Source organism: Aedes aegypti, chromosome 2, assembly GCF_002204515.2.
Source record: "Aedes aegypti strain LVP_AGWG chromosome 2, AaegL5.0 Primary Assembly, whole genome shotgun sequence".
Taxonomy (NCBI): Eukaryota; Metazoa; Arthropoda; class Insecta; order Diptera; family Culicidae; genus Aedes; species Aedes aegypti.
The window spans coordinates 64,476,052-64,503,981 of NC_035108.1; the positions used below are offsets into that span (position 1 = coordinate 64,476,052).

General features: G+C 39.0%; 1 protein-coding gene across 11 annotated transcripts in view; it reads right to left on the minus strand.

Annotated features, from left to right (window-relative positions):
* Nucleotides 1-27,930, minus strand: part of LOC5566344 (carbonic anhydrase 1) — a 117,928-nt gene that overhangs the window by 18,110 nt on the left and 71,888 nt on the right. For all 11 annotated transcript variants that reach the window (XM_021841067.1, XM_021841065.1, XM_021841058.1 and 8 more), the window contains exons 4-6: nt 12,176-12,340; nt 3,393-3,531; nt 2,366-2,699 (exon numbers count right to left, since the gene is read on the minus strand). In XM_021841067.1, coding sequence (XP_021696759.1) covers nt 2,366-2,699; nt 3,393-3,531; nt 12,176-12,340 — 638 coding nt within the window. The remainder of the gene's footprint in view (nt 1-2,365; nt 2,700-3,392; nt 3,532-12,175; nt 12,341-27,930) is intronic.

The window sequence follows — 27,930 nt, forward strand, 5'->3', positions numbered from 1 at the left end:
AGCATTTATACATGCTGTTCAATAAAGCTGAACGTTTATTTTTTTGTAATGTAAACTGATCCAAGCTCAAGCTCATGCTTATCAATTGTGAAATAATTGTTATACAAAACCAAAGACCATTGCCTATTGCATAGTCTAAATTTTTATTTTTAAATTAAATATAATCACTTTCAACCATACACAGCCTGCTCATTGGAAATGTACAACGAATCGAAACATTTTTTCGTTAATACAGTCTCTCTTCTCGTTGTTCTACATCTCGAAATCTCTCCCTATGTCGATGAATGCTACGGTCCCTTCATTCTGCATACGATTTCTTCCATATCTCGATATCCTCCTTATCTCGATATGTGTTCCTGATGATTTGATGTTCCCAATTTCCTCTCCATATGTCGATATGAATATTATCAAAGGTTACTAGACCAAATTTAAGCGATTCAGAACAATTTGGATACTCGAAATGAAATTTGTTTGTTTATGTTTTTCCTAGTAACAAAGTGATTTTCAATCTAGTGTTCATTAAATTAATGTTCTATGTCTTGATCTCTCTCTATCTCGATGGTCCCTTCGATATTGAGATGTGGAGAGGCGACTGTAATTTAAAACATAAATCAATCAGACTCATACTCCGAACAAGCGGATTTTGTAAGGCGTGTTGGTTGAAATATTTCACTGATATATGTCATCAAATTCCCAGGAATTTGCAGTCAATTGCAATCCAAATTTAATGTGTTTGAAACTATTTTATAGTTATAGTTATGACGTTCTAGCTCGATGTCAGATAAACCAGCTGCGATTAATTAATTTGCAAAATTATTTATATGAATAGGTTTATTCGTGCTGTTCGAAATTTTATTCACAGTGATTGAAATATGTGGCAGAATAATCCCAGTGTTCGGCAATGGAAACAAAATGTTGTTCCGTACTTATGCGAAAAACTTTAAATAAAAAGTGAAATATTAAAAATTTTATCATCAATTCAGGTTAAATTTCACGGTTCACTGCTAAATTGTGCAAAGAATTTTAATATTTCATAAATATCGGCTGATTTTTTCCCATTATTGCATTTCAAGTCAGCGTAAGCTGCAAGTGTTCGGAATATGAATCTAAACAGAAATTAGTATAGTATGCTGAAAAATATTCATTTGAACAGATTTCAACGCAAATCATGTTCAGGATTTTGCCGTAATGTTCAATATTTCAACTAAAATCATGAATTTTCAGTAAAACAAGCTCGTTTTCACATTGAAATTACACTGTAAATCCTCCAATATCCTCCAGGAATACACTATACCGTTTGAACCCCTAAGCTATACCTTTCAGATCCTGCGCAAATTTCATCCCCGTTTTTCCCCCTTTTTGAGATATTGACGTTTGGAAAATATGATTTTTTTTTGAATAAAAATGGTCATATCTCATAAACGAATGAATAGAATCACTCAATTCTTGCACCAAAATGTGCATTTCAACTAGTTCTAAAATTTTGTAGAAGAAGTAATTTTGATAGAATTTGATATAAAAAAGTTAAGGGCAAAATATCGATTTTTCATGGACCACCCTACCCTGCATAATTGAAAACGCCATAGCAAGGGCTACAGTAGACTTACAAGGTTGGCGTCTTCGGCAAAGTTGTTCAAAATTAAACAAAGAACAACTTCCTAGAACACTTCAAAGCGCTAACTTGAAAAGCAAAAAAGTTGGCAAAAATATTTCCGTATTTTTTTGAATCACCCTAATGTCACTTAATGTCAAAATGTTGTCCTCATCATATGTACCAATTTTGCTGAAGACACTTTTGTTCTAAAATATCATCTTCATAGTCAAAATAATTTTTTCCTCCTAATTTTGCGGTCTGGCCCAATGTGCAATGTAATGATAGATTTTCATATAAAATGCTTCGGTTTTAAGTAAAAAAACTGCTTTTGAAAATTTGTAAAACGATGATTGTTATTTTCCTCTTAATGTACGCTGCCTAATGCACCCAAACATAAGTTGATAGATATGGGACAATTTTGCAAAATGCGCATCATTTTCTCAGCGCACGGAAATATTATCTTTTCCTCTGACCCACACCATGCTTCGAAGAATGTCTGCAACAAGCGCACTCTACGGCTACTAAAAAGGTGATTACTCTGCAGAAACCCAGCAGTAACATTGCGAATGATTTGAAAGATCGTGGATTAAAAATAATTCTTTCGTAGGTTATAAATAAAACGATAAATATAGTCTCGCATTCACTGCATATGCCCAAGCTATTATTCCAAGAGAGATCATGCACGACAAATGGCATTGAAATGGTCATGGTTTGTCTCTTTTGGATGAAAACGATTGAATGAAAACAACTGATCGATATCCAAGTTTTTACCTGTGAATGTGACAGCAGAATCGGCTCCTTAAAATCAATCCACGTGACCACTTCGCTGCAGGGAGGAGTCGTCAGCGATCCATCGTACGTATAGTAGTGCAGCGTATCGTGCGCGATGAGATCCTTCAACGAGGGTGGATTGGTGAAGGTGGTCGACTTGTGAGCGCTGGTAATGTTCCCCAGCAGCGTCACAAACTCTTCGTACCGTGGATTGGCTCGTTCGGACACCTCGTAGAAGAATGCCAGCACCGTCAGGCCGTCCGAGTGTTCCAGAGCCGTTTTGGCGTTTCTGTAGTCCTGCTTGAAGAACACCACGTGCAGTTCCATGGGGAAGCTGTAAAGGGGAATTTGTGATGAGAAGGTGGTCAGGATTTCCATCGAGGGAGTGAACGATAATGTTCATCAATTTCTCACAAAATTGCGCACCTTTCGTATTCTATGTTGTGATTATTCGACACTTTTACATAAAAAAACGTGCGTAATGGAGTCCAAAAAGCGACTTAGATAAACCACTTGACTAGTTAATGGATCCGTTCACGGTTTTTAACGTATTGGAATGAGTGGAAGAGGTTCCTTATTTCCTGTAGAAATTCCTTAAACGTTTTATCTAGCTATAACTTAAAAATTTTTGCAAGCATCAGACTATTTTTTCAATACTCGTCTAATTAATCTTTAAGCGATTATTGAAGATTTTATCTTGAGACTATCGTACATATTTCCTTAATAGATTTACTTTGAGAAGCCCATAGTAGTTTTGCTAGAAATTTCATAATTTTTGTATTGAAAACTTTTGGCGGATTGCTTTTAAAATCCGTTGACGATTCGGATTCTTGACAAAATCTTTGAATGATAATTAGCAGTCACGAAAACATAACTCTCAAAATTATCGGATAAATTTACATGACCCTTTTTCATGAAAAGAAAGGCTGGAAGCAGCCCCCACCTCATCTGCCAGCGAGAGGATGGGAGCTGTCCTCTCTGTCTACGCCCATGAATGTTACTACTTCTAAGTGGAATAAAAACTTACATGTGATTATCGATCATATCCTCGCTGCCGAAGGTATCATTGTCGCCCCAGTGAAAGTGCAGCTGCGAGTACTGGTAAGTTCCATTCAGCGGTCCTCCCGAGATCGTTGGAATATGATCGGACTTCATGGTGACGGCCACTGTTGGAAGCAAAGAGAATTTCGATTACATATTTAGCATCAAGGGAACGTTGAAAAATACCGTCCATCATTTATGGTCTAGCAATCCCGAAAAATGAGAACTGTAATTCATGAATCTTCCTCAAGTAGCAACAAGAGAGTGGGAACCGCGTGCCGTCATATTGGCGCTAATTAGTTAAATATCTGCCAATCTATCAATAACACTTACTGATTCGGCATCAGAGTGTCAAAATTAGAGCCACGGGAATCGTGTAATGGCACACTTTGGGAAGCTCAAACCATGCAAAGTAAACTGACGGGAGATGTGTTTGGGGGATTTCCTTTCATCTAAAAAATCATGTGTCATTAGTGATTCAATGAGCTGATCGACGGTGCAGCTTAAACTGATTGTAAGTGGATCTGTTGACACTATTTCACATTTGGAACGATATCGATACATAATTGAAAAATACGGGAAAACTACTTTTTTCAATTGATAGTTAACATGAATTCCGGATGGAATAGTTTTAGAAATGATTATCACTGGAAATTAACATATCACGTTGAAAAGATTATCGACCATCGTTTCGCTCAATCAGATGGTGGCAATATTTTGCAGTACAATACATTTGTACTGGATGAATCTATATGACCTAATTACATTCCAACCTTTTTTTTATTACCGTTATTCAGCCATTCCAAAACGATCTAGTAGGTCACCGAATTCCTTGAAAATTCGCTATTTTGTTTCTTAAGCCTGATTCGCTGCTGACAAATAATTTCTCGCCCTATCTTGATGCATGGGAAATTTCTGCAAGGAATCGTTCAAGAATGCGCTTTTTTTCTGATCGCAGTACGCAGTTGAAAAGAACTGTCAGTTCAAATGTGAGTCGATGAAGAAAATTTCTGCAAGGAATCGGCGAGAAATTTCTTTAGCGATTCCTTTTCAGGAGCAAATTAGGCTTTATTCGGAATAAAGATACACGTGTTTTACGATTTTTTGATTAGGGTGAACATTTCCGAAATAGGGTGATCAGTAAAATCGCGACTATGCAAAATTTTTATTTAAAAAAAAATTATAACTTTTGAAACGCTAGACCGATTTTCAATTTTCTTGGACGAAATTAAAGCTAAATATTTTGACTTTTCAAGAAAAATATAAAATTTCACAAAACATCTTTTTTACATTAAACAAATCCAAAATGAAAAATTATAAAAGTTTCGTAGAAAACTAGAAATTTTTATATATATTAATGTTATTTTGTTTTGAGTTTTATATTTTATTAGAAAAGCTGAAATCTTAAGCTAACATTCCAAAAAAAAGATTGGAACTCCAGTGTGTGCCGATAAAAAATGTTTGTTATTTTATTTCCAAGAAAATATATCTCAAAAACCAAAAAACAACAATCTCTGAAAATCTGAACTTTTAAGAAAAAAATAGCACAACAATAGCCTCTTTGGTCCCGAGGCCTTCAAAACACGAAAAACGGAAATTTTTGTTTTTTTTCATGTAAAAAACATTTTTGTGAAATTTTATATTTTTTACAAAAAGTCAAAATCTTTAGCTTTCATTTCGTTTAAGAAAATTGAAAATCGGTCAAGCGATTCAACAGTTCTAATTAAAAAAAGAAATAAAAAAATTGCTAAATCGCAGTTTTTCTGGTCACCCTTTTTCGGAAATGGTCACCCTTTAAAAAATACAAAAACACGTGTATCCTTATTTCGGATGAGGAACAAAATAGCAAATTTTCACGGAATTCGGTGACCCACTAGATCGGTTTTTCATGGAATGGCTGTATATATTCTTTAAGGGTTTCAGCCAAATATTTGCTCAAGGAACTCTTTAAGGGGTTTTCGTTTTCCTGCGATTCCGCTATTAATTTCTCCGATATATGTTTTTGGATGTACTCCAGCACTTTTTTCTTGGTACGTCTAATAATGCTCCTGAAAACTGCTCTGCATCAGTGCAAACAATTCTCCAAAAAATCTTACAGATATTCATTGGAATATTTCTAGAGCAAATTATCCACAGATTCCAGGGAAAATTAAATTATTTTTCCAAAGATCTTTCCCGGAAGTACCTCTATAAAATTTCCCAAGATTTAATGAATGATTTTTCATGAATTTCCCAAATAATTCTGTGATTATTCATAGAGCTTTTTCTTGGATTTGTTCCAGGTTATTTCCACTAAGTTTCTTTCATGATAGCTCATAGATAAGTTCCTCTAGTTACTTCACCACTTAGTTACCAAAAAACATTTTCATCATTTGCTCTAGAAATACATTGAAAGATTTTTAGAGATTCCAGAAAGAATTATCAAAAAATTCTTGCCCCACCGGTGGGGCAAAAGTTCGTTTAAGACAATCAATTTTGAAACTGTTATAACTAAAAATTGGTAAATATTTTGACACAAGTTTATTCAGCAAAATTATAGCCAATATGTTGAAGGTTCACTGTATGGTATTTATTTTGTTTCAACTGCTATTGTTTGTCTGGAAACTTAGATAATACCACTAAGGTCGAACTTTTGCCCCACCTTACTCTATCCGTTGGACGATCCGAATTCAGTTCAATTTGGATCATCAAACAGATGTAGAACCGGAACCTAGTTGACTCAGTTATATAGAGATTCAAGTCAGTTCCATAAATGCTGTATAGACGCAATCAGTTATTAGTTTCACAATTTCCAAAACAGTGCTGAAAAGTTATACTTTTCGATACCGTTATCAGTGCTGAAAAGTAGTACTTTTTAGTACTGTTTCTTTTGGTAGGAAAAGGAGGCCGTTACATTGATCTGTTTCATGTTAAAAAAGTAGGCTGTTTCACAACAGAATTGCAAAAATAACATTTTTAGGTATCTCAAGGATCAAATTTGTATCTCAAGTAAATTTCAAGTTGCTGAATCTGATGCCACTTCCAGGTTTAAGTTCCAGCAAGTCACAATTTAGAAATTCAAGTCGCCAAACTGTAATTAAGCACTTTTGTAATCTCATCAAGGTGCTCCAATTATCGTTATTATCAAACAAACATACCTTCCAAATGGCAATCGACAGTTGATTCCTGACGTTGTTCTGCACCTCTGCGCTGAATTTGAAAAAATCTTCAGTCAGAATTTTGATTTACGCCCTTTTGAAGTTTATGTGATAGAAACCACATGATCTATGTCACTTTAACTTGTTTAAACAAACAGATTATAATAAAGTAGTAGTGTTTGATCCTTTGCTCGCGTCACTTGTGCTTGCGGGGGCGGGTGATGTGAGCAGGATCGATCGTGTTGCGCGCCGCTCGAGTAACACGGTGGTATAATGTCGCGTGGTGGAAAACATCATCCATTTACGCAAAATGAACCAATATTAAGCAGGATCCACGCTCACACGCTCACGAACTAACAGCGCTTGAATCTGTGAGCTTCTTGCATTGGAGAAGCAGAACAAAACAAATGGAAGAATAGCGTGATTGCTAGGTGAGCAGAGTCTGCTCACGGTCGTTCTTTATTCGTTCATTGCTATTTTTGTAAATAAATAGGTGTATTATGATTATAATAGATTTAAAGCAAGCTAATGTACGACAGTATTGAGAAAATTTACCAATATATGGTGTTATTGTAGAAATATTACAGGGAATCGGATGTATGAGTGCATGTCAAAATAAAATGATGCGAAGCCCTTTAAAGTATTTGTGTTCGCGCGATCGTGAGCAATGAAATCAAGAACGCAATCGTACAAAATGAACCACCGATGCGGTAGCATTTTTCTTTAGTGCATGAATAGACTCTGTTCGCCGTTTTGCACCATTGATCAAAGGTGACTCCCAGATCTTTACCTTATCCCACTAACCCAATATCCTTCCCATGACAACTGTGGAGATGCAGAAGACTCTTCGGTCTCTAGTAACAATGGTTGTCTAACTAACATTCCTTCTCTTCCCCCCGGTGACCGTAAGGACGTGGCCGGCGCCTTTATTGACTTTAAATTTTTGAGCTCTTGATTCGTGCACATTGAGGATGGTAAGCTAATCTCAAGCCTCATTCATTAAATCTCTGTGCAACTTCAATTGCTCTGGTCAATAACGGAGTAGCAACTACAAATTGTACGGTCATCTATGCTCATGCTCATGTTCATTAAACAAACAGATTATAATAAAATTTTGTAGTTTTATTTTTTTATCTGGTTTTAGATATTGAAAAACCAGGAGTCTGTGCATAGCGCTGTTTCATAGACCTGTCAGCGCTATAATGTCGTAAAAACATCGAAAGTAGACGGTTCAAATAATTTGCGCGCAGTTGTTAATTACAACTTGTAAAAATATGTGTAAGAATAAGTAGGGTGGATCAGAATAGAATAAATTGAAGTAAAGTAGAATTGAATAGAATAGAGCCGACTAGAATAGAAAAGAATTGAATAGAATACAGTTATATAATATAAATACAGATATGTAATGTTCGAGTGTTTCGATCAACTTTGATACAGTCATTGTTCAGCTTTATTGATTTGTATATTTCATCAATTGTAGTTTGGCCCTTTTCTAACGTCAGTTTAGACAATATGTATACGCGTAAATTTTATTCAACTTGCTATATTGAATAAAATAAGTACAACCGGAAAGGTGTAATGTTTATGTATGCTCCTAACCGTTGATTATAGCTGGAACGGAATTCACCATGCAACATTCTTTTCATACACTTCAAAAGGGCGTATCAAAATGTCCTGTCCAAGAATTATTCGTACATATTTTAATGCTTTGGAAAATTTTCTAAAATCACTATTAGGCGATAGATTGGTAGATATCATTTTTCGTGTATTGGCTGATCAGTAATAACTAAACATAGCATTGGCCCTTTTCAAATGTTGGTCTAGATAAATTCTAGAAAAAAAAGGATTTTTTGCAATTACGTTGTATATGAGCCTACTTTTCATTCGCCCAGGCCTCATCTGACAACATGAGAAACAACTGTGGGTAAAATATGGCAGACAATTGCATGTAAATTCGGCGTATTACCTGTCCCGAATGTAGTTCAAATGTGATACCGATGGAAGAGTAAAAACTTGTGACAGTCCTGTGTGAACAGTATCATAGCCTACGTGATTGAAAACTCGAACCTACACGTGGATGTTTGTCCATGTGGGTTGTCTTCTGTTTCTAGAAATAATCCAACTAGAACAGCATTTTGGGTAATGGCAAAAAATGTTGTATGCAACGCGTTATAAAACTCGATTTTTTCAGCACTCATCGTATTTATCCAACTCGGCAAGCCTCGTTGGATGAATGTGCAACTCGTGCTGAAAAAATAATCATTTTTCAACTTGTTGCATAAATAACTGTTTCAATATCTAAAACCAGATAGAAAAAAAATTCAAACTACAAAATTGTATTATAATCTGTTTGTTTAAACAAGCTAAAGTGACATACATCATGTGATTTCTATCATATAAATTTCAAAAGGGCGTAACTCAAAATTCTGAATAGGGATATTTTTTAAATTCGGCGCAGAGGTGCAGAACAACATAAAAAATGAACTGCCGACTGCCGTTTGGATGGTATGTTTTGTTTGATAATAACGGTAATTGGAACACCGTGCCCATCCAACAAACATGCAACATATAACTTCAACTCCCACGTAGAATTGCACGATTAGATTTAGGTGAAATCGACATTTTTTTAACATGCTTACAGTCTCCATACATTGTTATTAGTTTCCACTAATTAGACCATTGAGTTAGGAAGGCATCAAGTTTTAGAACACAAAACCAGTAAACCAGTATCTAAGGAGCATCGTGGTAGCCATGAAAACCAACATTTACTATGGTTCTAAAACTTGATATCGAGATACAAAATATCGAGTGAGGAAGAGTTGAGTGTACTCAAAAAAATAACTTTTGAGCATCGAAAGTACTTTAAAATTTGTTGAAAAGTATTCTTCAACACATGAATCTTGAGTTCTGTGGCAAATCAATCAAATAAATCGCCATACAAGCTGGTACAGGGTGTCCGCAAGTTATCCGAACAGCAAAATATGCGAAAGATGAGCTCACAATAAAAACAGTAGAAAAATCAATGTCCGTGTACCTGTATCAATACATCTATATGTTAACACAAAATAGAATTCTGAATAATTTCTAAATAATTGTTTCTTGTTGAAATAGGCAAAGTTAAATATTTCGGAGACGATTTTCCTTAGGGCCGCTAGTCATATTGGCGATAATTTTTCCCAAAATTTTAAAAATAGACGAATCCGAATGTCTTATTATTATTTGAAGTAACCTACAGGTCATTGGCTTCAAGTTAGGCTGGAAAAAGGAATTTATATGGTTCAAATCCAGTGAATTCTATGGACATTTCTTTCCCGCCTTGAAGCTCGAAAAATGGTTATTTCTAAGACCACTCAACTTATTTAGCTTGGTTTCACAAATATTTTAAATCGGAAATGTGTCAAACTTACTGCTTAAGAATATAATAGGTCAATGTATTGAACCATGCAAGAATACTTAATTTATTCCGCTTGATTGCATAGAGCTATGCCTTCAAAGATTGTACGGATAATTTGCGGACACCCTGTAGACTTGCATGCAAGTTGGTTGAAATTGTCGATTCCAAATATATTAACAACTTTACGAGCTATGATATTTTCAAAAAATGGTAATGTATTCAGTAACCCAAAATAAGTAAATAGTGGTATTTTGGACCTTGAGACAAACATTGTTCCGCGGGTGCAATGTTTAATTAAAAATATTACTATACTGAGTTTGGTAACCATTACATTTGATTTGACGTCTTACAGTAGTTTCAGATCGAATTGCGAACCTATGACAAACAGTGTTGCCAGCGATCAAATGATTTGTTCATACTATAAGGGGCCGTCCATAAATGACGTAGCATTTTTTCACTGATTTTTTACACCCCCCTCCCCCCTCGTAGCATTTCGTCACAAATCCTGGTACTCCCCCTGGAAAATACGTAGCATATCAAGCACCCGCCCCCCCCCCCCTATATATTTTTTATTTGTTTTCCTTAGAGGCTGGGTTGAAACAAAAAATTGGAATTGAGAAGTTCAATACAAAGTTTGATATTAATTACTGACTGAAATGTAAGGATGCTCGTTACTGTCGAGTTAGGGTCCAATATATTTTATAATATATTGAACAAAAATTTCGGTATATTAGAGGATTGTTTTTTTTTAATTATTCGTTGTTAGGAAATAGATTTTAATAAAGATGATCAAGAAAATATATTAATTTGAACAGAATCATCGTTAATATTATCCAATTTCAAATCATTCTAGCAAACAGTGGCCAGATACATAAAAGATTACACTTGAAATATTTGGAATGTTTAGAAAATTTTAGCGATTATTATACAAAAACAATCATCTCTATTTATATTTCAGTTGAATTTCATTATCGTTTCCATACTGAAATAATCTTACACAACCTATAATTAAACAGTTAAACAATAAAAATTCTTCAAATTACCGAGTTATTAAGAAAATTTAATGATAGGGCAATTTTGATAACATTCGAATCTATTATCCTCATCAATATTAAGGCTATTCCAGCAAGAGCATTGATATATTAAAACAAACGATGAGTTGATTTGGTGGAGATCTCCTGCAACAATGAAGGCATAATTCACGGAATAAATATCTTTGTAATATTTGCCACGAATAGCATGTATTATTTTCTTGAAGAAATAAAGCCCCAACAGAAAATATGGATAATACTAAAACGGCTGACTTTATGTCATGTTAACAAATGGCAAAAAAATGTACTCCAAGTAGTAAGAGCATTGATCAATTTAATTAACTTTTATTTTGTTTATTTATAAATTTATTAATCATAATTTCAAAATCCAAGTTTATAAGTAAAAAAAGAAGTTTGATAAAAAAATTATTGTATGCATTTTTTTTTTCAGCGCTTTTCTTTTTACGGACTTGATTCATAATGCTACGTCCACTAGCTAGGACCCCTCCCTTCCCCTCGTCACACTTCGTCACAAATTCGTAAATACCCCCCTCCCCCCTAAAAAGCTACGTCATTTATGGACGACCCCTAAAAGCTTTTACCATTATCTTTGAACATTGAAGTTCATTACAAAGGTTGGGGTTCCAATTTATTATGATTGATTTAAATTAAAGGGAACAGTGTTGCCAAAAAACGACATATAAATTAACCATTTACAGCAAAACGTCTTCAAGTTTCTGGAACAACATGACCGCCTGATTCGACCCTTGTTCTTCTTCTTTCTGGCATTACGTCCCAACTTGGACAAATGCTGCTTCTCAACTGAGCTTTCTTTGGCGATAGACCATTTTTGCATTTGCATATCGTGTGGCAGGTACGAAGATACTCTATGCCCTGGGAATCGAGAAAATTTTCTTTACGAAAAGATCCTCGACCAGCGGGATTTGAACCCACGACCCTCATCATGGTCATGTTGAATAGCTGCGCGTTTACCACTACGGCTATCTGGGCCCCCTTGGGCATATATTGATTATTCATATAAACGGTTGTTAAACCGAATTCCGGTTTAAAAAAAGAAGTTGAAGTGTAATTATAGTTGACCACCAGATTTGCAGGTAAATCACAAACTAAGCTAAGAAGGTGGTTTCTTATTTCAATAAACATCACTCATCACATCTTTCATCACAAGAATACTGCTAACACTCACCGGTATGTCCATTATTTGTCAGATTGGTTTGCTGCGGCGGCACGTCGAACCCATCGAAGATCAGCGGCGGAAGGTTCACTTTCTTCACGTCCAGCGAGTTGATGTTGATTGGACTCTGATGCTTTCCGGTACAGCTGTTGTACTGTTCGCCCCAATGGGATGGACCTACGTAGAAGGGTGTGAATTGAACAGATCAATAAACCGATTGCAATAACGTGATGGAGGCGATGAGCAACATGAATGACGGACACATTAACAGGCATTTAAAGAAAGGGAAAACTCTGTGATTTGTCTTAAAGATGCCAATAAAAAAATCCGACATAAGAAATACAGTTGACTCTCCTTAACTCGATAGTCAAGGCACCATCGACATATAGAATTATCGAGTTATAGAATACCGACGCATACAATCCCAAATTTGAAGGAACAAATGTGCATTTCCAATAAATACAAGATCACTTCTGTTGGAAGGCAATATTATATTGTTGACAGTATTTAACAAACAATAATTTGGAAACTTTTTTTTTTCGAATATTGACAAATCACCCTTATTTTAATGATAATATATTTTTTATGTTAATGTTTTTTCCAACATTTTATGCAATTTGCAGGTATTCATTCACCTCCAAACAAGAACTAGTGCAAGTTCCTCCGAATAAGAAGAATTTTAAAATACATATCGAGTTTTGGAGAGAATTTTTTTCAACTAGTGGAGATATCAAGTTATACAAATATCGACTTATGAAGAGCACAATGTGTGGAAATTTGAACGGACCGAAAAATCTTTCGAGTTATAGAATATCGAGTTGTGGAGAGTCGACTGTAGTTTGAAAATTTTCAGCAATTACAAGTTACAAGTAAATCGATAAAAATAGACAATTATAAATTGGAATCCAGGAAAAAGAAGATAGATTATTTCCTACAGGAAGTTGTAAATTTATATGAATAAATATGGAATGGTAATAAATCTTCGATCTATTTAGGGGAATACCTATGAGTAGATGAAAAACCGAATTGAGTACTATACCATTTAATTCCACTAGAGTGTGTATCTTTTGACAGATACGCGTATTTCAACTGTAAGGCCGTCTTCAATGTCGTGTACTAGACTCGATTCTAGTCGTACTAAACTCGGTTTTTTATCTACTCGATAGAATGGTGTTTGTATGTCACGCAATGGGCTCTCGGATTTTGAAAATTCTTTTTTCGAATTATTTTATCAACTGGTTTTGGATAAACTAGTGATGGTTATCCTTTTCCTAAGGCATGGCAATATTTCCCCCCTACACATATTCAAAGCTTGGGATTCCTAAATAGGTGCGATCAAACTGTATTTGTGACGTCGGAAGGAGAGCATCAGCAGACGCGTTCGGATTGTTCAATCGAGATCACGCTGTACATTTGCGAGCTGGATAGATCTGGACGAGAATCAATATACACTGGCAATCATTAGCGTTGACGACGGGCTTGAAATCCAGCCAGGATAAATATACCAATTACGAACTCGTGTTTGCATTCGAGTTTAGTCAAATCATGAATCTGTATAATGTAATGCTTTTCTTGAGATATGAATCATTACTTTTGTTAGAAATCTTGCCATGCATTATAAAGAGATTAATCTTTTAAATTCTGTGATATTCTTGTTTTAATTTCCCACCAGTAAATGACAATAAATTTATTTAAATTTTCACACAGAAGTACACACATAGAAATTCTGTAGAACCCTGAAAAAAGAACCGCTTTTCTGCTAAACTGAATTTAAGAGTTAAATAACAGTGCCTTCAGCACCGTTTATCAACATTTCATTTTTTACATATTTGCTCAAAAATGCAACGACTTAAACATTTATGCAAAAAAATAGTTCAGTATAAAACTTAAACTCAAACAGAACCTCACAATAAAAATTGTTACTAAGAGGCAAAACTACAATACGAACTAATTCTCCCACGACATCATACGTGTCAAATTGTCAATTTGGACCATTGTGCAATGGTTAGCGTTAGCGTTAGCGTAGTTACGGTATACTTCGTAGATTGGATACTAGCAACATTCATGTTTCTTTTTAATAATCTCATCCTGACTACTTTCAGGAACAAGGCAGGGGAGTATACCTTGTTCAAATCATAAACAAGAATACTAAAAGCATGAATATCACTATTCCCGGCCACGCCCATCTTTACCGTAACTTGGGATAGGGGAAGGAAATGTTGATGTAGCACTTACTTAATGAGAGGCCACCGACTCAGCGACACCCTCATAAGTCATTCCTCACCGATCACTCGTCAGAGTCGGACGTGTTGCTTTTTGCGCGAGAGTTAAAACAGTGTATTCTTTTTTTCTCCCTAGTGAGTTTTTTTTTGTACGGGTAATAAATCCCACCGGTAGCGTATCACAAAGCATCGATCGTTAGTGGAGGAAGTAGCTGGTTATAGCAAAGCTATAATCAGACTATACCACCATTGGATCCGCGGTGCAAACATTTTGCCAACAACGCCACATCAAATCACCCCGTCATCGGCATCATCGGCGCAGTGCAGTCACACCTAAAGTGATCACCCGCAGTCAACCCAACAAAGCACCGTACTTTCGAAGGGCGAGCAGATACGGACAGCAAACAATCGGTGTACCTATCGGCCGTGCAGCCAGGCATTGTGTAGGACGGAAAGTAAGAGGCGGCAAGGTCATCGAATAGTACTGCTGAGTGTTGGTAATTATTTTGATCCGCTCTCTCTCTCTCTTCGCCGCTCTCCCGTTGTTCAGTGGTCCACAAACTACAGTGGTCCCCAATTTTTTTTTTTTTTTTTGCTTTTTTTTTTGTGCTATTTTTTTTCCCGTTGTTTAAGTAGCACTACTGAATTTAATTCGACGTAGGACTACGCTTAAGTTTTTTTTTTTTATTATAATTTTTTTTTGTATATATTTTTTTTCTCCTTAAGTGTTTTTTTCGCAAATATTTTTTTTTTTTTTTTTGAGACAACACTGTTATTTTTTTATTTTTTTTTTTTTTTTTAGTTTGTAGTCAATTTATAAGTTGTAATACAGTAACTTCTTTGCTCCAAATTGGAAAAGTGAATAATTCGTTTAGTTAATCACGAGCTAACAGCCTCCTTATTGTGGCTGTGCAATGGAGCCGCATGATTCAGGCGGGGGTTCGCCGGAGTACCTAATTTCATCAGATGATGAAGTTACTGCAGGTCAGGCCCGTAAGCAATCATTACAAACCCAATCTGTTGAGATCATGGAGACCAACCAAGCGCCCGTAGACACTGGCTTTCCCCTTGATGTCCTTTTTGCTGATGAAACTGATGAAACTCGGCACCCGTCTCAAACCCCAACGGATGACAAATGTAGTCGACCTGTTTTTTCAAACGAACCCCTCTCATTCCCTTCTACCAGCCTATCTCCTAACTCAGCGAACCCCCGCCCAAAAGCTTATCCACCCGGATCTAAGGGTCCCTTTCTGGTTTTCTTTCGGCCCAAAGCTAATGGAAAACCATTGAATAAACTTCAAATCGAGAAAGATCTGGCAAAATGGTTTCACGGCATCCTGGAGATAGACTCACCCAGCCGTGATAAGTTGCGAGTCACAGTCAGTGATCGCGACCAGGCGAACAAGATTGCCTCTTTTGAGCTCTTTTCGCTTGAGTACAAGGTCTATATACCAAGTCACGTGGTAGAATGCTATGGTGTGATCACAGAACACAATTTAACTCGTGCTGACATCATGTCCGGAGCTGGTGGATTTAAAAATCGTGCCGTTCCACTTGTTCCGGTGTTGGAAGTTAGTCAAATGAACAAAGCTTTCCCTGACGGCTCAAAAAAGCCGTCAAATTCCTTTCGGGTAACTTTCGCCGGATCAGCTCTACCAAGTGTACTAGTGATAGGTCGTCTTCGTTTACCTGTTCGTCTCTATGTACCGACGGTAATGCACTGCGAAAAGTGTCAGCAGTTGGGCCACACTGCACTTTACTGTAGCAACAAACCACGTTGTAGCAAATGCGGTGATCAACATGCTGGTGGTTCCTGCAATACGGAACCAAAGTGTATCTCTTGTGGCCAGGCTCCTCACGAGCTTACCGCATGCCCGAAGTACTTAGAGCGGGAGAAACATACAATCAATTCTTTGAAGCAACGGTCGAAGCGATCTTATGCTGAAATGCTAAAAAAAATCGCTCCGACGGTTGTTCCATCGACCCATTCTATTATCAGCAAAAACATCTTCACATCCCTGCCGGATCAAGGCTCTGACACTGAGGGGGAAGAAGAGTATACCGTCATTGAGACAGGAACGAAAAGGAAGCGAGCTGTTGCAAAACGGCACTCGCAACAGCATGCTTCACATAACGTTCCTGTTGGTCAACAAAATCATCCAACCCCTCTGGCTAAATCAAGAAGTGGCGGAAACACCAAAAAGGCTTCACCTCCTGGTTTTAAGTTCTCATCAGAAGACTTTCCGTCGCTTCCAGGAACATCTAAAACCCCAGTTGTTCCAATTTCTCGCCCAGAAAATCAACAAACTCGTCAGCAGGAGCATGTTAATGCTACTGGAAAACTGACTCTTTCTGGGTTAGTGGATTTCATCTTCGAAATGTTAGAAGTCTCCCCCGCTACAAGAAATGTTATAAATATGGCACTTTCTTTGGTAAAACCTTTCTTGAAGCAACTGACTTCAAAATGGCCGATCCTTGAATCTTTCATATCTTTCGATGGATAATCAATCCAATGAGGTCAGGGATATGATCGAAGTGCTACAGTGGAATTGCAGAAGCATTCTAAAAAATATTGAGGCGTTTAAATTTTTAGTTCATAGCACAAGCTGTGATATATTTGCACTTTGTGAAACATGGCTTACTTCGGATAAAGATATCACTTTCCACGATTTTAATATTATTCGTTTGGATCGAGGGGATGGTTATGGAGGGGTGCTCTTGGGGATCAACAAGCTCCACTCCTTTTATAGAATCGACTTTCCCTCGATGACAAGCATTGAAGTAGTTGCATGTCATATTACAGTCCGAGGTAAAGGCTTCAGCGTAGCTAGCGTATACATTCCGCCAAACGCTAGAATGTCTCGCAAAGATCTTGCTGCTATATGCGAAGCTATGCCTGCGCCATGGTTGCTCCTAGGAGATTTTAATTCTCACGGTACAGCCTGGGGGTCACCGAGGGATGACAACCGCGCAACCTTAATATATGACCTCTGTGACTATTTCAATTTGACTATTTTAAACACTGGGGAAGCAACACGAATTAAACCTCCAGATCCTCCGAGCATGTTAGACCTCTCAATCTGTTCGAATTCACTATCATTGGATTGCATGTGGAAAGTTATTCAAGATCCCCACGGTAGTGATCACCTGCCTATCAGAATCTCAATTACCAATAACTCGCGTCAGACACACCAGATCGATGTTGCCTATGACCTTACGAAGCATATCGACTGGAAACTTTATGCCGAAACGATTTCAGTAGGTGTACAATCGGCTTGTACACTTCCTCCGCAGGAAGAATACCAGTTTTGGTCCGCGTTGATCATAAACAGTGCTCTACAAGCGCAGCGTAAACCGGTCCCGGGGTCTTCGGTACGAAGACGATCTCCTACTCCGTGGTGGGATGATGAATGCACTAGAGTCTATCACGAACGATCCATCGCGTTTAAAGATTACAGAAAACGCGGCACGCGGGATAATTTCGAGCGGTATTCTTTTCTTGATCGCAAGTTCAAGAATCTCGTGAAGGCGAAAAAACGCGGATATTGGAGAAATTTTGTCAACGGGCTATCACGAGAAACCTCGATGCGAACCCTTTGGACGGTTGGCCGAAGAATGCGGAACGCGGTACCGGTAAATGAAGATCGCGAAAACTCTTCTCGATGGATATTCGATTTCGCGAAGAAAGTTTGCCCGGATTCCGTCCAAGTGCAACCGATAATTCGTGACTATCCACTTGAACGAAACGAAATGGACCTACCCTTTTCGATGGCAGAATTCTCACTTGCTCTCCTTTCATGTAACAATTCTGCCCCAGGATTGGATAGGATTAAGTTCAACTTGCTCAAAAACCTCCCAGACGTCGCGAAGAGGCACCTGTTGAACTTATTCAATGTTTTCTTGGAGAGCAATATTGTTCCGGATGATTGGAGACAAGTGAGAGTTATTGCTATCCAAAAGCCAGGAAAGCCTGCATCGGACCACAACTCGTACCGTCCAATTGCGATGTTGTCGTGTCTCCGAAAGTTGTTAGAGAAGATGATTCTCTTTCGACTGGACAAATGGGTTGAATCGAATGGCCTTCTTTCAGATACGCAATTTGGTTTCCGCAGAGGCAAGGGAACGAACGACTGTCTTGCGCTGCTTTCTACAGAAATTCAACTGGCCTACGCTCGAAAGGAACAAATGGGTTCAGTTTTCTTGGATATTAAGGGGGCTTTTGATGCAGTTTGCGTAGATGTCCTTTCAGACAAACTCCACCAATGTGGTCTTTCCCCGATTCTTAATAACTATTTGTATAACTTGTTGTCTGAGAAACACATGAATTTCTCTCATGGAACCTCAACAACTTCACGAATTAGTTACATGGGTCTCCCCCAGGGCTCGTGCTTAAGCCCCCTCCTTTACAACTTTTACGTTAGAGATATCGATGATTGTCTCATGGGAAATTGCTCGCTAAGACAGCTTGCGGATGACGCCGTTGTTTCTGTTACAGGACCAGAGGCGGACGATCTGCAAGGACCATTGCAAGAGACTCTGGACAATTTGTCCACTTGGGCTGTAAAGCTGGGTATCGAATTCTCTCCGGAGAAAACTGAGTTGGTTGTCTTTTCTAGGAAGCGTGATCCTGCAGAGATCGAGCTTCAATTCATGGGTAAGGAACTCACTCAAAGCCTTTCACATATGTATCTAGGGGTCTGGTTCGACTCTAAATGCACCTGGGGAAAGCACATCAAGTATCTGTACCAGAAGTGCCAGCAACGAATCAACTTCATGCGTACACTCACAGGAACATGGTGGGGAGCCCATCCGGAAGATCTGATAAAGCTTTATCGAACAACGATTCTGTCGGTTCTTGAATACGGTAGTTTTTGTTTTCAATCCGCCGCGAATACACACATCCTGAAGCTACAGCGTATCCAATACCGCTGTCTCCGGGTAGCACTAGGGTGCATGAACTCGACTCATACCATGAGTTTAGAGGTATTAGCAGGAGTAATGCCTTTATCAGATCGTTTCGTGGAATTGTCGTTGAGGTTCCTCATTCGCTGTGAAGTGTCAAACCCATTGGTAATTGAGAATTTTGAAAAGCTAATCGAACGTAATCCTCAAACAAGATTTATGACTCTGTACTATTCGTACATGACTCTGGAGGTTAACCCTTCTTCGAATGTTTCCAATCGTTGTTGTTTCCCAGCCTCCATGAATAACACTGTAGTTTTTGATCTGTCCATGAGGCAAGACATCCGTGGAATGCCAGATCTGCTTCGCTCGGAGCACATACCAAAAATTTTTGCGAGCAAATTTGGTCATGTTAGTTGCGATAAAAGGTTTTACACCGACGGGTCAAAAACAAATGATTCCACTGGTTTTGGTGTATTTAATGAGGTTCATAGCGCCGCCCATAAACTTCAACACCCTTGTTCCGTATATGTCGCAGAATTAGCGGCTATACATTACGCATTAGAGCGAATTGCCTCTCTTCCCTCTGATCAATACTTCATTTTTACTGATAGCCTCAGTTCCATAGAGGCTATTCGTTCAATGAGGCCGGTAAAGCACTCTCCGTATTTCCTTAGTGAAATACGAACTATTCTGAGTGCTTTATCGAATCAATCATATACTATCACTTTGGCTTGGGTCCCCTCTCATTGCTCGATTCCGGGCAATGAGAAAGCGGACTCGCTCGCCAAAGTGGGCGCTATGGAAGGTGACATTTATGACAGACAAATCGCCTTCAATGAATTTTTTACAATTGCTCGTCAGCACTCTTTGATCAGTTGGCAACAAAAATGGGATGCAGGAGACATGGGCAGATGGTTACATTCCATTCTCCCGCAGGTATCGAAGAAACCGTGGTTTAATGACTTGGACATAAGCCGAGATTTTATCAAGGTAATGTGTCGTCTTATGTCCAATCACTATTCACTAGGCTCGCATCTCTATAGAATAGGGCTCATAGACAGCAATCACTGCAGCTGTGGTGCAGGCTATCAAGATGCCAATCATGTGGTTTGGGATTGCCCTGAACACGGTGTTGCCAGATCCAAATTACGTGTATCCCTCAGGGCCCAAGGGAAACCAGAAAAGGAAGACATTAGAGATGTGTTGGGTAGACTTGACCTAGAGTATATGAAGCTTGTGTATGTTTTTATCAAGCAAGCTGAAATTAGTGTTTAATTTCTTGTCTTGTCGTTCCACTTGTCCACCTTGTGTCCCCTTTGAAAATTGTTTTTCTTCTGCATCGTTACAGGTTGTACAGTCCACCCATCGTTAGGCCAGCAGCAAATACGCCTCAACTTCATGCTGCTGACTGCCAACGCCAAGCCCTATTACCCTATCCCTTCCTATATATGATTGTTACCCCTAACCTCGACCAAACCGCGAGTTTTACGGTTCCCCAAAGCTAACACTATACTTAAGAAGCAAGCTTGAAATTGTAAATATATTTCAAAAAATTCGGCTCCGTAATGCCTAATGGCGCATGAGCCTATTAAATAAATGATTAAATAAAAAAAAAAAAAAAAAAAACCCTCATAAGTTCTACGGAGTTGGAGGTTGGGAAAAGGTAATTTGGACCATTGTGCAATGGTTGTCTCACAAACATACTTTCCCATTCCCAATGAGACAGGCGTCATTATTGATCTTGATTTGAACCCTTGATTTGTGCATAATTAGAATAGTTCGTAAGTCAAAGCTTCATTTATAAGCTCTTTGTAATTTTGATTATTCTGCTTCATCATGGAATAGCAACTACAAAGGATGGAGCTTAGACAACATAAATATATAAATTACTGTATTATCCAGCAAGTCCAACAAGATGATTGAATATTGGTTAAGTTCTATGAATGATCATTCAATTTTCAAGGTATCCATTATTCACAGTGAAAACCATAATCTATAAAACCGTGCTCAATTATCAATTTCCCCTTTATTTAACCACACAGTTAGCACTGTGGGAAAATCTGTTGACCAACATGCTATCCATCACAGGCCCACATTTACCGTCGGGAGTTCTCCCCCAAGTTGACGTCCATAAGTCACAAACAGTCACAGCATTTAATAATTCAATCATTGTTGGCAGGAATTCCAGGCGACAACAATATGCACCATCACCGTGTCCACCTATTTGACAACGATAGCCGCTACAAAGTTCCATTCGGTCGAAAAGGGGGGCTGGTTGCGGTGGAGTGATATACAAATCTGTAAATCATAAATACTCCGGTCGTTGAAACGGTGGTGGTCACGCAATGTTTAGTCACGAAACCCACCAGAAGGGTAAATAGTCTGAAAAATGTGTATCGTTTATTATAGTGGTTCAAATATTGGGTGACAGGTATTAGTGATATTTGCTCACTGGATTTCTCCTCAGACGATTCATCAATTAGTACTGAACTATTAATGAATGGGAATGAGCTTTCATTGGATACTTATAGGAAATTATGTCGCCCACGCACATGACCCTGCCATTGATGGCCATATGTCGACTAGCGTTTGCACTTGTAGTTCACGAATGTTACCACTTATGGTGGCCAGTAAGTATCCAACAACTACTCGTTCCGTTCGCAAACGTTCCCACAATGCACTATGATCCAGAGAGTAGATTTACGCGGAGAGATGCATTTAGAACTTTAGATTGAAACTTTTGACGAAAACTGTCTTCGTCAAAAGTTTGTTGTTTGTATTAGTTAGGTTACTCAAAATAGGTTGAACATAGAACACTTTCATAGAAATTATGCTAAACATGCTTCACCAAAACTGTAAACCATTCAATTTCAAAAAACTTTGGCAAAAAAAGTTTTCTTAAATTTATCGATTAAGAGCTCTTTTCCTATGCTTACGTCTTCTTCTCATTGGCATTGCGTCCTCACTGGGACAGAGCCTGCTTCTCAGCGTAGTGTTCTTATGAGCACTTCCACAGTTATTAACTGAGAGCTTTCTTTGCCAAATTTGCCATTTTTGCATTCGTATATCGTGTGGCATGTACGATGATACTCTATGCCCATGGAAGTCAAGGAAAATTCCATAACGAAAAGATCCTGGACCGACCGGGAATCGAGCCCAGACACCTTCAGCATGGCTTTGCTTTGAAGCCGCGGACTCTAACCACTCGGCTTAGGAAGGCCCTATGTTCACATACGGTTTCCAATTCTAATGTCTCATCAAAGTAGTCTATTAAACACTATTAGAGCTTTGAAAAATACGTTAGGCAGCTTACATTTATCACTTCACGCTAGAATTGGCAATTTTCGACTCTTCCCCTCCTTCGTAACGCTTGTACGATAAAATTAAAAAATAAATGTATGAGCCGTAACGCCCACTTCATACTCCGCATAGATAGTTACGTAATTTGTGGACGGCACCTAATACGGCGATAGAAGGAATTAGCAATCTTTCTCCGTACAAAAGTTGTTGTTGTTTTTCGTGCAAAAACAAGCCTACTTTAGTAATGAATAGGGTAGGTGTACCAGTTATGGACATAATGGTTCCCTATTGCGCCATTCGTGATAATTTGATTATTTTCAATTTTTTAATCATTCTGTGTTTGATATCAAATAAATCTTGATGTTACAACATTCAAAAATATTCAAAATGAGAAAGTTTTCGAGAAAACACATATGGCCAAATAGGGAACCAATATAGCCATAACTGGTACACTTTCCCTATATCTGATTGGGGCAAACATAAAAAATATCTTTCGACGGTATTCGGAGGACAAACTTAAAACTTTTTAAAATCCAATATGTTTTCATGGAGAACAGTGAACTTTTTTCAAGACTATAGCTTTATTCGATAATCGAGGAAGGATTTTCAGTCATTTTTAATATTATATAAAAAAAGGATATCATTTTCATGAAAAGATCAAATTAACAAATAAATAAACATATTTTTATTTGTTCGGTTGCAAAATCAAAACATTTTGGATATCATTATGGAATTCGTGTGTCGATTCGTACAACCAAAAAATTGATAATTTTTTTTTTTCTAAATTTTAGATCAGAGGTCGCAAAACCTCATCCGACCAAAAGAGGAAGATTTGATTTTGCTATTGTATTGTTTATTTCAGGGATGAGAAAAGTACTGGAGCAAACATTTACCGCCTCTACATTTACATCTTTCTACACCACCATCAAAATCCAAAGCAAACCATGACCGTTCAAAACAAAATATTGTCACGGCTCTTCAAAACTGTAATCTTCTTCTTCCTAACGTTTTTCAACCCCGAATGCGAAATGACTCGAGCACAGTGGTGACACGCTTTTTGCGGTTTTCGGGGTTTTGCATTTTTGCTCAATAAAGGCAGCATGAAATTGAACTTGTTTATATGTATCACAATGGAATGAGTGTGCTCTTTCTGTTAGAGCTAATAGATTTCAATTAAGTGAAAATACAAGCGAAATATTAACGATTGAATGTTTTAACACTTTTTTCAATCATTCACCTTGGAATGGCTGCCCGAAAACGGTCATAGTGGAGAGAAAAAAAACAGTGGTATTGATGCTGCTGCCGCTTTGTATTTTGGTTGACTGGCAGAATCGAAGAACTGTCGTGAATAGTGGTCACAGTTCGCAAGCCTAGTTTATTTATTATTTATCTGGTTTTACATCAATTGAGAAGTGCTTGATCCGTCGAATCTGTTGCATGCTCCTTTGTGGGTGAGCAACGGAATCCAGATTGTATTTCGTTCGTTTAGCAATCGCATGATCATGGTATTGCTCGTTCGTGTGTATGCTCACGTATTGATTTCAAATAACATATTTATCGTTTACCAAAACGACTTCTTTCCCATATCCAAGCTCTCAATGTTTTCTTGTGGAAGTGCAGAGGACTCCTCGGCTTCTGTAAAGCAAGTAACACCTCAACATTTCCATACCATCCCCAAATTGACCTGCATTCCGACGCAGCCGGCGCCGGTATTGTTTGTTATAACAATAAGAGCACCAGTAGTTACACATTGAGTCTGCTACTGATTCTGAGTAGCGTCTGTTGATTCTCTGTGTAAGTACAGCTGTTCTTGCAGTAACGGAGTAGCAACTGCGGGCGGTCAATTATGCTCATGCTCATGCTCATTTATTTGGTTTTACATCAATTAACCTGATAAAACCTCGCCAATAACGTTTCGACAATTCACTCGGTTCATGGCCGCTTCGCTCCGTACTCGTCTGTGACCCACGCTCCGCTGTTGCACCTGGTCAATCCACCTAGCTCGCTGCGCCACATGCCTCCTTGTTCCGACCGGATTCGTAGCCCGTAGAGGACTACCGGTCTTAAGAGCTTTTTGTACATCGTGCATTTGGTGCGGGGGTGAATCTTTCTTGACCGCAGTTTCTTCTGAAGCCCATAGTAGGCACGACTTCCATTGATGATATGCCTTCGTATTTCCTGACTAACATTGTTGTCAGCCGTCAGCAAAGATCCGAGGTAGACGAACTCGTCCACCACCTCAAAGGTATCCCCGTCTATCGTGACATTATTTCCTAGCCATAGTTCTGCCTACCAGCATGCACTTTATTCGCAATGCATGAACCATTAGCCCGACTCTTGTTGCTTCGCATTTCAGGCGGGTGAACAAATCTGCAGAACAAATGTTCTCACAATAATATCCATGTCGTCGGCAATTAAACAAATTGTCCGGATCTCGTAAAAATCGTGCCTCGACGATTAAGTCTGGCTCTCCGTATGACATCTTCAAGCGCAAAATTTAACAACAGGCACGAAAGTCCATCGCCCTGTCGTAGTTCCCAGCGAGACTCGAACAAACTGGAGTGTTCGCCCGAGATCTTCACGCAGTTTTGCACACCGTCCATCGTTGCTCTAGTCAATCTTGTGAGCTTCCCGGGAAGTTGTTCTAGAAGCTCTATACGGTCAATACTGTCGTATGTCGCCTTTAAATTGATGAACAAATGGTGCATAGGGAGCTGGTACTCACTGCATTTCTGGAGCATTTGCCGAACGGAAAAGATCTGGTTTGTTGTCGAACAGCCGTCGATGAAATCTGCTTGACGACTTCCCACGAACTCGTTTGCTATAGGTGATAGACGACGGAAGAGAATCTGGGATAGCACTTTGTAGGCGGCGTTTAGGATAGTGATTGCACGATAATTTTCTCACTCCATTTTGATGCCCTTTTTGTAGACGCCTTGCTTCCACTCCTACAGTAGCTGTTCCGATTTTCAGATTCTGATTATCAGCCGATGCAGACAAGCGGCCAACCTGTCGGGGCCCACCTTGATGAGTTCGACTCCGATACCATTCTTGTCAGCAATCTTGTTGTTTTGAGCTGTCGAATGGCATCCTTAATTTCACCTATCGTGGAAGCTGGTTGATTTCCAAAGTCCACTGTGCTGACGAAGCCATCGCCTTCGCTGTCCTGACCTTATGTGTCTGTGTTCTCTGCGTCATTCAGGTGTTCACCGTAGTGCTGCTTCCACCTTTCGATTACCTCGCGACCTTCCGTGAAAATACCTCCATTCTTATCCCGGCACATTTCAGCTCGCGGCACGAAGTCTTTGTGGGATGGGTTGAACTTCTGATAGAACTTTCGCGTTTCTTGAGAACGGTATAGCAACTCCATTTCTTGGCATTCCACTTCTTCCAAGCGGTGCTTTTTGTTCCGGAATAGGCGGATTTTCTGTTTCCGCTTCAGTTTGCATCGTTCCACGTTTTGCCGCGTACCATGCTGCAGCATTGCAGCCCGCGCTGTATCCTTCTCCTCCAAAACCTCCTGGCACTCCTCGTCGGACCAATCGTTTCTTGATCTACGTTCAACATATCCGACAATGCTTTCGGTAGCGTCGTTAATGGCCGATTTGACTGTCTTCCAGCAGTCCACAAGAGAGGCCCTATCGAGCTCGTCCTCATCCGGCAACGCTGCCTCAAAGTGCTGTTCGTACGAATTGGCGACATCCAGTCGCGCTAATTTGTACCGATGCGGACGTCGGTACAGTACATCGTTGATAACGGATAGTTTTGGGCGCAATTTCACCATCACCAGGTAGTGATCGGAGTCAATGTTAGCGCCACGATAGGTTCTGTGACAAATGACTAGCTCAGGCAGCTCTACTTTTGTCTCAGGGTCGGCAATTCACTTCTGGGGTAAACTCACCACGAAATCCCAAGCCAAATTGAATGAAACAGAAGAAGAGACGAAATACAGGAGCTCTTAAACAGAATTAAAGTAATGAAAATAAATAATGTTCATCTCAACTATTTATTCAGAACAAAACACATAGGGAGAAAAGGAAAGGATATTGATGCGGCCGATAGTTGCGTTAGGGCCCTTAGACACATGCGCAGAATGCAGAGGTTTGTGGTCACACCTGGTCCTTTGCCAGGGTGAGTGGTGGCGGTTATTTGCTGCACCGGAGCAGCCGGCACCGATGGTAAAACTAAGGTGACCTGGTTGGAGGGCATTCTTAACGGATGGTTGATTACTTCTGGCTTCCGCGGTCGGACGTAGACCTCATCGGCAGCAGTACGATGGGTAAGAGCAAACCCTTTAGGCCACACCGCACCAGAGCCACTGAACGTTCGTTCTAACCAGGCCCGAATTCGTTGTGGATGTTACCGATACTTGTTTCCGGCCCCGGTCGTGCGGAGCGTTGATCTTTCGTATCCCTTATCGTGCGGGTCATGCGTGCTTGTAATCCCAAGGGGTCGTTACGCAGCAGTCGATCCGACGAGGCGTTCAAGGTCATAAGGCCCATATTCTGGATAATCCGGATAATGTACCGCTGATGGAGGAACTAGGAGATCCCCCCTAGCCCCAAACACGTGGTCCGTTAATTTGGAGGTGGTTTAGCAAGTTTGAGGCCTCTGCTAATTGGTGTACTGGAATGCCGCTTGTGAATTCGCTCGCGAGGCTATTGGCTATCGGCACACTTTTCCCGGTGGCCTAAAGCTGATGGGTTCATACTATGCCGTAACTTGGAAAGGTTCACGCTGTTCAACTGGCATCTTACTTTCGTCGTGGTCACACATCAACTCCCGACTTAGTCGGTCTTTCGTCGGCTTCTCCTAGCTCTGGTCCCTTCTATTGACGTCGGTTTCCCATCACCCCGAATGACATTACCCCAAATTCCAATATCATGGGGAAATGTCATCAATATCATCATGGCAAGATAATTGTAAATTCGGGGAAATAGCATTCGGGGTGATGGAATTCGGGGTGATGGCATTCAGGGAAAAGGAATTCGGGGTCAAAATATAATAAAATCACTACTCATCTATAAATAACAGAAACATTGAGTAACATCAAATGAATCCGCAATCCAAATAAACTTCATCAAATAAACATGTTCATCTAACCTAAACTTCACAAAAACTACTCAGATAGTAGTCTTGAAATACTTCACAGTAAGATTAAATAGTGTGATTCAAAAACATGTACATGCATCAGATGGTAAAAGTTCGAGCGTATATCTCCGAATATGCTTTATTGATCTAATTTTGTATGAATAATGAGCAAAATAGGACACAAAGGTGAAAATTGGACTTTTTTTTGAATCTGCATAAAACGATACTGCCACTAAGCAATTTTTCGTG